This window comes from Limulus polyphemus, unplaced genomic scaffold (genome assembly GCF_000517525.1).
Source record: "Limulus polyphemus unplaced genomic scaffold, Limulus_polyphemus-2.1.2 Scaffold523, whole genome shotgun sequence".
NCBI lineage: Eukaryota > Metazoa > Arthropoda > Merostomata > Xiphosura > Limulidae > Limulus > Limulus polyphemus.
In genome coordinates, this window is record NW_013666133.1 from 1 (window position 1) to 11,473 (window position 11,473).

The 11,473-nt window shown below is 32.1% G+C and overlaps 1 protein-coding gene across 4 annotated transcripts in view; it reads left to right on the forward strand.

Moving 5' to 3' along the window:
* Positions 1–823: 823 nt before the first annotated feature.
* The window catches only part of LOC106458850 (reticulocalbin-2-like), a 22,057-nt gene continuing 11,407 nt past the window's right edge, over positions 824–11,473 (forward strand). Inside the window, exons 1-4 of one of the 4 annotated variants that reach the window (XM_022385202.1) lie at positions 824–979; positions 1,375–1,453; positions 2,765–3,011; positions 10,723–10,802. In XM_022385202.1, coding sequence (XP_022240910.1) covers positions 2,801–3,011; positions 10,723–10,802 — 291 coding nt within the window. In that variant the 5' untranslated portion in view covers positions 824–979; positions 1,375–1,453; positions 2,765–2,800. Of the gene's footprint in view, positions 980–1,074; positions 1,533–2,764; positions 3,012–10,722; positions 10,871–11,473 lie in introns of those variants that run through there. The other 3 variants (XM_022385201.1, XM_013918405.2, XM_013918404.2) reach the window with 3 other exon arrangements.

Below are 11,473 nucleotides of genomic sequence, written 5' to 3' on the forward strand. Positions count from 1 at the left end.
AGTTTAACTTAAACACACGCTATAATTCACAACGAACGATTCACGCACTTTACCCCGCTTGACTCAATTGTCCGTCTCTGTCTCTGCCTGTCTACAATTCTATCTCCGATTCATTGTCTGGCGCACTTATATACAAGAATAGAGGGCGCCTAGCAAATACTGGATTATTCGTGATGTTCTTCGATCTTTCTAGAACTTATTACGTGTTACCATAGTCACGTGACTTCCACTGTCGTAACACTAGTTACCTTACACTATATAAAAAGCACAAGATGTGCATTTTGTATAAATTATAGAACCAGTGTATTTTGATGATTTGATCAGTGGATATAATTATCACATTGGATGTAGCTAAGAGCATGAAGAGCGATCGACACTAGATATCTATTTTATTGGCTTTCTTCTTAACATTCCAGCCCCCCAGTGGCACAGCGGTATGTCTGCGGACTTACAACGCTAGAATCCTGGTTTCGATACCCGTGGTGGGCAGAGCACAGATGGCTCATTGTGTAGATTTGTGCTTAATTACAAACAAACAAACAATCTTAACATTCCAGAAGTTTTACACTCTTTGATATTTTTTCTTAGTGTGCCATTTTCTTAACTTGATAAGGTAAAAATATTTGTCTTTCTTAAGGTGACGCTACATTTTAAATTAATAAAGAACCGACTGATTTATTTTGTGCCCAAATGCGAAGTTTTACTGAATCACCTACAGCACATCTAAAAACATTGTATGTGCACTTTCGCTAAGTCCACGCCTCCAGTCGGTCTCTCTTTTTGTATTATGTTAGATCACATCAGCGAGAAACCTCAGTCTGAAACATTCTCCTGGAAGTTTGTATTTCTTCATTAGACGTGAAGACTGTGGAATGTGCTTTTAGGCATATTAATTCTTATTCTAATCACTTGAACTCAGTTGCATTCTGTTATGATTTGAGATTCCATATTCAAAAACATTCAAGATCTAAGATTTTTCGTAAATTTTGTTTCAATGATTTGCTTTTGAATTACTTACTTCTAACTTCGTATCACACTAGATTGTTTTACTTCATCTACGAATTGTATTTCCATGCTAGTTTATCAAAATTTACGATAAAATTGAAACACTACTACTAATACTATATTTATCATATAAGAAGTGTATTTCCTTGCTAAATTATAAAAACGTTAAATAAAAAAAATATTCCCATTTAAGAAATCCAGAATCCGACCTTTTAATGCTTTATAATTTATTGCTAATAGTAATAGCCCGCGTTATTTTTTCGTGCATCAAAAAGTTTAAAGTGAATAATAAAAATACTAAATATACACTGTTTTATGTAATAAATAAGTGTTATGATTCACATATTCAAATACATATTGTAATTACAGATAGATAGAAAGATGATGGATAGGTAAATTTACGCCATCGACGAACTTGTCGATTTGACGTTTTGATCGCTGAGAGGTAGTAAGTAGCACAGAAATCTAAAGACTTAAAATAATCGTGCGTTAGCAGTGAGTGTTGTCACTATTGGGTTTGTTATTTGGTAAGGCTAATCTTACTGACATGTTTTTCATTTTACCTGTATTAATATTACTATTATTAGTATGCATTAATAATAATTTAGAGAACTATGCTTTTTCGAAGTTAACGTTTCCATATTTAGGAGCATTACTATTATTAGAATGTTATGTACATATACAATTACAATACAAATTACAATGGCACTATTAATATCATCAATTATATAATATTAGTATAGTAGTATTGAAAATATTTATTACTAAATAAAATAAATTAGCAATATTTCGTGTCAACTTAAATCTACTTATTTAGTTTAAAAAGACAGGTTCATTTGTCTATGAATTATAATTGAAAATATATAACTATATATTAATAATTTAAATTTTATTTTTATGACGTATATATATATTATTATTATTAGACTTAATCTTTTTATTAAAGCGTAAATCATTATTAACTAGTAAAGACTAAATTATTGTGAGTTCTTTGATCAATTCACATATTTTAAAAGTTGTTGTTGAACCTTGTGTTGTTTTTTTCTACTATTATATGATATTCTAGTTAAGCAGCATCTGGTATCACTTTTATTACACCCATCTTTGAAGTTCAATAGGTTAATGTAACTTAATAGTTATTTGAATTTGCAAAACGTTTTTAAATTAGAAATGCCAACAACAACTACCATTTTATTCTTGGATTCAAAATTTTTAGAATAGATCTGACATGGCAAAAATTTATCTGTTCTAATTTCTCTACCCACTTAATCAAAGTCAGAATACATTCATAATATAACCAAGTTTTAATTTAGATTATTGTAGCATGAAGCATTTATAGCTAAGTATAATTTTTTGCAACTTTCCTGCTTACAATGAGCATACATATGAAAATATTGGTTGTCTTAAATTTGCCAAAGGTATAAAAGATGTTTTGTGAAATTTAATCATAAATTCATATAAAAAAGTTGTATTATTAGGTTTCTGTAGTGTTTGTAGTGGTACATATTAACAAGAAATATGTCTTCATACACATAGGAACATAAAAAAAACTTATATTTATAGTGCAGCAGTAAATAAACATAAAGTACATGTAACTTAATTTGTTTAATAATGTTAGTCATATTTTACATTTTCTGATATTTCAATATTAGTTTTATTACACATACACACAATTATGTATAAGCTTGCTATAGACTACAGTATGTCTTAACAGTACTACTTATTAAATATTTTAATTTTTCTCTTATGTGTATCATAGGAGAAATATACCGAGAAGGCTTGAAACTCTGCAGGGATGTTAATTTCAAAGACAGTACCCTGCTTCCTTTACTTTGCTATACATATCTGTACAATAGAATGTGATCCTTCACCTCATAGTCATATTCAATCTAAAGGACAGAAACTGCACAGAGAGCGAGAAGAAGATGGTTCATTTAGCCCAAGTGATTATCATCATTACAAAGAAGGAAAACACCAATCCGAATTTGATCATGAAGCTATCATTGGTACGTGTGTCATGATGTATATGTGTGTGTGTGTGTGTGTGTCTAAACATTAAATGTAATAAATGAATTGAGGAATTAAATGTGTAATAAATAACAAATGCCTATGTACCATATAAGAACATGGTGTAAAGGGTGTAAACTTGGTGTACTTAAATTTTCAATAAGTTTTTGACAGTCCTTTTGAGTAAAGACTAGTTAATTGAATTGTAGAGTGACTGGGTGTGAAAAAGCAAAAGAGTTTCAGTAATAGAGTTTAGTCAAACTGGACTGCTGTTACCAGCGGTGTGCATTTTCTTATCTAAATTAATGATATTGATATGGACGTAATTACTAAGTGTACTGGTAACATTCAATTCTTAGACATTTTTAGCAATATTGAGGATCTCTAGCTATTACAAAACGACTTTGATCAACTGGTAAGTTAAACAAATAATTGGCAAATGACCTGTAATTATAGTAAGTGCAGAGTAATGCATTTGGGTTATAATGTGGATCATATGGTGTATGAGAACCCACTCAACAGCATAGCTGAAGAAAAGTGACCTTGACATAGTGGTAGACAAGGCATTCAAACAGTGCTCTATAGCTAGTGGTAAAGCTAATAAAGTTGTAGGATGAATTTATAGACAAACTGTTCACAAATCACAAGAGGTAATAATCTGTATATAAGAGTCGCTAGTTAGGCTTCACTTGGAATACTGTGTACAGTTTTGCTTTCATTATTTGAGAAAGGATAATGACTTATTGGAAAGAGTTCAGAGGAGGGCAACTAAGATTATTCTGTGGGTGGAAAGGATATTTTATGTGATTATCTTTTAATTTATTTTCTTTTGACAAAAAAAATGATAAGATTGATCTTTTTGAAGTTTATCCAGCATGATCAATAAGGTTAAGAAAGGCTCTATTCTAAAGACAATAAGATTAGAAGACACAATGTTTAGAAAAGACAGGCTATATTCTAGTGAATACAGTTTTAGTTTTCTAACCAGATGAACAGTTTATGGAACGAGTTGCCATCTTGGAGAAGAGAATAGATGATTCAGACACTTCACTCTCCTCTCCAAGAACAGATATCTCTCACTTTGCATGACTCCCCAAAAGTTTTTACAGATGTACCAAACCTCTAAATGAAACTCCTACCTCTATACCTAATAATGTGTACTGAATCAGTCTCTGATGCAATCAGCATTAGACTATACCTCTTGACCAATAGAAGGGTGACACCTTCTCAATGTGCAGTACTATCCTTGACCATACAGCTGAGGAATGAATAGGTTGGATGATTGCCCCTTTTATTTAAGTTAGTCTCTATTTGCTTTACGATGATTCTTAACACAGTTTTTTCTTTTAGTAAAATGACACTTTAGGATTGCTATGCTAAAACATATTGGTTGATTAAACTCTTTGATTTTTATATTAAATGATGATTTAAATTTTTTTTTCTTGATACTAAATACCTTAATGTACCTAATGGACAGTGCCTAGTTTACCTTTGTAACTGGTGACCATTTAATTCTAGCAATGCTGACTGCTGATCCACATTGGAAATTCACCAGTAGAATCTCTTAAATAAGAAAGGGCTTAGGGAGGACTGGAAAAATACAGATGGATTAGTTTGACTTTTGTTTTTCCTAGGAAGGTATTGGAATCTGTTGTGAAAAGTAATTTAGATTTGTAAGTTGGTATTTGATTAATGATTCTTAACATCAACATGTCTTACCATTTGTACTTTTTGGATGAGCACATCTTTATTGATGTTGTTTACCTTGACTTTCAGAAAGCCATTGATTAATTGCTTCACAAGAAAATAACATTAAAAGCATGTTGGATGCCTATGGGTTTGAAGGAAAAGTTAAGAAATGTGAAGAAAAGTTTCTGTAGTGGTAGAAAGCAAAAAAGTGATGATAAATGGTAATTTTTAGGTGAGTAAAATGTAACTAATGTGGTCCCTTCGGAGGGGGATCTGTGTTTAGATCACTGATATAGATAGCTTCTTGAACAGTAATATTTCTAAATTTGATGGTTATTATCAAGTGTTGAAAACTGCTGATTCTACTGAGAATGCTCTTGTTATCCAAATGAATTTCAACAGTCTTAGTGAATAAACTGGAAAACTGAATATACGTTTTAATACTAAACAAGAGGGAATCTTCAATAGCCACTGCACTTGAAATTCTTTTAGGCAGGATTAGAGTAAATTAATCTGAGACCATTTTTTACTTTTATTATCTATATTTTTGTGTGCTAGCAATACTAAGTGTGGGGCACATGTATACCCAATTTGTTTTTATTACTTATCAAGATCTCTATCAGCCTACCCTTAAATTGAAATTCTTTTAGGCAGGAGTAGAGTACATTAATCTGTGAGACCTTGGACATGGTCAAATATATAAGTCAAAAGGGTTTGTTCTCCTGAGTCTAAAACTGTAATTATATCTCAAATCGGTCAAGAGATAAGAATAGAGAAGACCTGAAATTTTGGGGTGGTGATATTTCAAAGACTTCTTTTTTCTTCTTTACTATATATTTTAGTACAAAAGAGATTAACTCTTCACATTATAGTCTTAGTTCTACTTGTAGGACTTTTGAATTTAAGAACAAGAGTTTCTTTCCGAGCCTGAATTGTTACCTATGAATGGATTTTATGGGAGTAAAAGAACAAAGAGAATTTTATGTTTGCTTTTCTTCTCTTATGTGGGGCACATTTTACATAATTCATTATAGTTTATAAAAGGGATCCAAAACACTCATTGAAATTTTTTCAAAGGTACAGAAACATTTACAAGAAAGTCAATACATTTTATTCAGAAATCTTGTTCATAAATACTCATTTTTATAGCTTTGCTTCTCTGTTTTCTTCACATCTTGGGGTGAACACCAGTTAATTTTGTGCATATTTCTACTAATTAAGGAACATCCAACAAATATGGAACAATGGTAGGATAACACTTGTTCACCCTAGTTGCATTTTTGCCACCTTTTATTTCCAGCTGAACAGTGGATGATGTTATACTGAACCCGTGCTTTTCCTTCTAATTTTGTCAGAATTGGGATTCTTATTTACATAAAGTATGTATCACATTGTGTATTGGAAACCACAGAAAATATGGGCATTTAAAATGTTAATGAAAACAACCTTTAGCTCCTGTTGAAATGGAAGAGCTAAACCATACATGTTACTAGGTGAAAATGCAAAAAATCCATGTGTATGCTTATAATCCTGAACTAGCAACAACTGTTACAAAGAGTGGGACATCTCATTATTATTTTAGTTTAATTCAAGGCTGTTCAGCTTAATTGATTAGTGTCACAATTCACAAAAATAATCAACTAATTGAAATTGGTGTTTCCGATTATTACTGTTATGACTATCCAAGTGTCATGAGAATAATAGTTGAATTTAATTGATTAATGAGCCCAGTGATTAACCAATTATCATATTCTACAAATTGCAAAGCTATTTATTGGTGATATGTTCCTAACAATTTCCTGAGTCCTTCATTAGAGTGAAATTATGGTATCGGACAGTACCGTGTGTTTTCTTCTGTCTTAGTTAAGTTGTAAGTTTTCAGTATTTCTATTTTCTTTCAGTTCAGTTTGGACATGAAAAGTTATTGAAGTAAAAACCTCTTAACTTTGTTTCTTGCTAGTTTTGTTCAGGATGCATTCATCTGCTAATTGACAATTAATTCAGTTTCTTGCAGGGAAGATATCTCATGATGTCCAGGACTAGAAAGCTGTCTTTCCTTTTAGTGAATTGGGTAATGGCTTTGGTTTTTGCTTACCCAGCACAAATGGATGGATGTCAGATGCAGAATGTTTAGTGTACAAACCCTAGGTTGAATTGTTATTTTATGTTTTATTATTTTAAAGGAGGTTCTCATTTGTTTAACAGCTTTTTCTAAACTTTTAAATTTAGACTTGTACTGTAACTTTAATTTTACTTTGATATTGTATGTATATAATGAGACAGAACAGAGATACTGGTAAGATTTTTTAGAGGTTTTGTGAGATTTTATTTCCATGGACAAATCCAGAGTTTGCAGGGCAGGTAGATTAGGTGCATCCAACATCTTATTGCTCAGCAGCTCCAGGGGTCAGAGTTGATGCTCACAGAATGTAGGGCTTCTGGAACCCACTTACATGATGACTTCCCTGTTAAACTGGACTTTCCAGTTTGAGGTGTACCATGTAAGCCTATGGTGGAGGTGCCACCCAAGGGAGAGAAACAACAAGTGTCATTGGTGGATGAGCTTCACCAACATGAGCTGTATTACTAACGGGTGAGATGGCAGACATTGTCAGAAAACACTACTGAAAATCATTGCACTAGTAAGGACCTCTTATTGAAGAAATGTGGCCCTTCATCATGTGTTATTTTCAGACATGTTAGAATGATTCCAAACCATATACCTTCTTGAGACGTATTTACAGCAGATAGCTGTATTACTAGCGGGTGAGATGGCAGACATTGTCAGAAAACACTACTGAAAATCATTGCACTAGTAAGGACCTCTTATTGAAGAAATGTGGCCCTTCATCATGTGTTATTTTCAGACATGTTAGAATGATTCCAAACCATATACCTTCTTGAGACGTATTTACAGCAGATAGTGATCGTACGTTGCACATTACATTATAATACTTTCTCAACTGTTTGTGCACCAAATTTGAAGGGTATTAGTATGTTTTCTTTGTTAAAGGGTTATTTTGAATTGTATTGTTCTTGTGCATGAGTTGACTCTTTCATCGTTATGAACTGAGTTAAAGATCTGAGAGATAAACACACACATACTTTTAACTCGGTATCCTTTGAATTTTCAGAGAGCAGAGTAATTAGTATTAATGTTGTTTTTTTGTGTGTGTTGTACAATGCAATGCATACATGCATTTTTTAAAGGTTTTGTTGTATTGGGGCTCCCATTTGCCTTATGTATGCAAAGTTTCTTTAAGGTACCTTGTAAATATGTACATTTGTAGGTGCTCAAGTTATATGTATGGTGTATATATGTAAAGTTTTCTTTTGTGTGAGTAATAACTGTTTGAGTCTACTTAGTTAAGTTTAAGTTGTGTCTTATTACCATGAAAAGGGTTTGTTTTTGTGTTAATGGGTTGGCTTGGTTAAAGGATAGTATAAAGTAACTTGGATTTCTTTGTATGTTGTTTTATTTTTGAAGGGTATTAGTATGTTTTCTTTGCTAAAGAGTTATTTTGAACTGTATTGTCAGAGGATTTAGTAGAAACTTTATTCATGTAAACATAATTATTAATTCACCACAAAAATATCAGTCTAAAACTATTTAGTTTATTCTACAAAACTCACCCCAACAAATTTGCTACTTCAAGGAACAAAAGATGGCTTTCAGCTTCAAAACATAACATGAATATGCTTGCGAGAATACAGATCAAGGTGGAAAAAAATACAAAAGAAATTGATGCAGTATATTTTCTAGTAGAAGTAGTAGTAGAAATGAATAATAACAATATATTTAAGTAACTTACTTATTCAAGTAATAAAAACCACTTCAGAATAATACTCATTGATTTTTTAACTGTACTTAGTGTAGCATGTCTGTGAGTGGAAGGTTCTTCACAAAAAGCAACATTTCTACTTGACTGCACATCAGCCTGTTCCTCTTCTCATTCACAACATATTTACAGTGTTGCCTTTGCTCCAGATTTTTGCAGCACATAGTTTCCAATCAACTGTCCTGTTATTTTCAGACATTTTAAAATAATTCTAAACCATATACCCTCTTAAGACTTATTTATAGCAGATTGTGATCGTATATTGCACATTACATTATAATACTTTCTTGTCTCAACTGTTTATGCACCACAATATTATGTGACAACAGGCAAAAATGTTGGTGCTCATTATTGGCTACAACAGTGAAAATGACCAATAGCCAATAATGTAATTTTTCCTTATATCATTAGGTGGCCAATAACCTACCTATATATTGATGTATTTTTAGAAATTTTACTTTTACATTGTATATATATAATGAGATACTGGTAAAATTGTTTTTTTTTAACTTTTCTTTTGTGCTTTTGTGAAATTTTTAACATTTTTATTGTAATTTTAACTTTTTTTTCAGAGTTTTAGTAAAGTGCTTGTTTTATTCTAATGAGCAGTGCAATATTTTGTTTTATTTTAACTTCATGACTTAACTTGAATATTACATGGTTCTAGTTTAACTTGAAAGGGAGCTACACCCTGTTTTATTGCAGATTGTGCTTAGTATTTGTTAATGAAGATTGTTCTTGTGCATGAGTTGACTCTTCCTTATGAACTGAGTTAAAGATCTGAGATATAAACAGACACATACTTTTAACTCTGTATCCTTTGAATCTTTGGCTAATGGGTACTTACTGACTACTATGAAGACAATCTGTGAGCTGGAAAACACCACAGGTCTGTGTAGACCTTAGCCATGTAGATTGGTTTGGGTGACGTGAATGAGAAATTCTCTTTGTGTGTATGGTAATAAGATGTAATTCTTGTTGATGCTGTCGGTTGCTCCCAGATCTGACAAGTAATTTTGCTTAGTCTGGCTAACTAAGCAGAACACCTCTACCTCTGGAGACTGACTAAAGCTAGTTCTTCCCCCCCCTTCCTTATTTATCATGGTTTTTGTTAAACTAATATTCTAGAAGGTTTTGATGCAAAGATGATCCATTTTTGTCATAGATAGATAGTGTGGTAGGTAGTGATTGACTTACACAGTTGCTCCAATGATAAAAGGAGAACATTTTTGGAAAAGGCCAAATCTCCTACTGAATAAATCAAAAGAGTTGTTAAAAAATGATTTAAACTTTTAATACCTGTCAATTTTGGATAGATACTCAAACAGAATAAACCACTAGTGATTTGAGAGATGGATACCTATTCAAGTTACAAGTATTATTGTTGAAAATGCTATATTTTTTTTCTGTATTTATAAGTATTATATAGCTTTCATTTAAAACATTATGTGTAGTTGGTTGGTTGTTTTGATGATTGTATAAAGCTGACTTGTTATGTAATTTCTAAGGTAAAAGTGATATTGCTGGTCTTGTTTTATCCATAATTTAATACTTATAATACTGTTATATATATAGTGATAATATTTTATGTTAAATGTTTGTTTGCTAGAGAGAGAGCTAATGATGATGATGTATTGATCTGTAAATGTCTTGTAGTAAGTAGAAAATGAGAATGACATAAATACCAGGGTCAGTGAATCGGTGAATCATTAGTGAGTTAGACAGCATGTTGTTTTGTCTGTGATTCAGTTAGTTTGTGATTGGTCAGTAAGTTTGTTATTGATTATTTAGCGAGGAACTTCTGCAGGCCAGTTTACGAGTATGCTAGGTGTATGTACCATTAGTCTTATGATTTCTTTTGAAATTGTTTGTGAAATTAGGCCTTCAAATAAACATAGCCTGTATTAATCCATTATCATTATGTGAACTAGACTTGGCATTATTTTAACCAAATAATCCAGAAGAACCCACTTAACAACAGAACATGTTACAGCAATACTTTTTTTCTTTTTAAGTGAATTGTACACAATTTAAGCAATTAACTGTTTATGTTTTGCTGTAGATGTTTATAAAAATGTATTGCTTTAATGTTCTTACTGTTGGAGTTATACAAGAAAGTGTAATATATACTGTCTGAAAGATAGTGTGGCTAATATTTGCTTCATGCTGATTCCTGTAACAGGAAACCGTCGTGATGCTGAAGAATACGACCATCTTAGTCCTAAAGAGTCTCAGACTCGTCTTAGTGTTCTAGTTAATAAGATGGACAGAGATCAAGATGGGCTTGTTGATAAGAAAGAACTTACACAGTGGATTCAGAGGTCATTCAAGTAAGTTGCTTTATCACCTACTAGGAATGTGGCTTATCATCAGTAAGTCAAAATTTATTTTTACAATGCATTACAGCTGATGAAACAGAATATCATAACGAGTAAAGACAATGTAGAATGTCAGCTGTGTGTCTTAGGTAAATAGAGTAATTAAATGATATAAAAAAAGACCAAATCTTACAATATTTTTAAGATCTGTAAGGTATCTTAAAAATTACTAGTGATTAATGCAAATACAACATATTTCCGATGTGGTATCTTACTTCTGCTCACATCATAGCTTCTCTCATTCAGTGCTGCTCTCTATATGCGCACTAGCCTTGAACATCCCATGTACTCCACATTCAATGTGGTTCTGTTGCATCTTTGCATGCAACTAAGCATGTGGCAACCCTCCATAAATTGGACCTTGACACACTCTTCTGATGCAGGATACTCCCAATATACTATTCAGCCTAACCTTCACTTCCTGTTTAGGCATTATCGTGTTCAGACACTGTTGAATTTTGCTCATGTTTTTTTATCACATTTTTGTCTCAGCTGCACCTACCCATTACCTATCTGTGCAACCTGAGAATGGCACCATTTTTATGGAGATGTCTC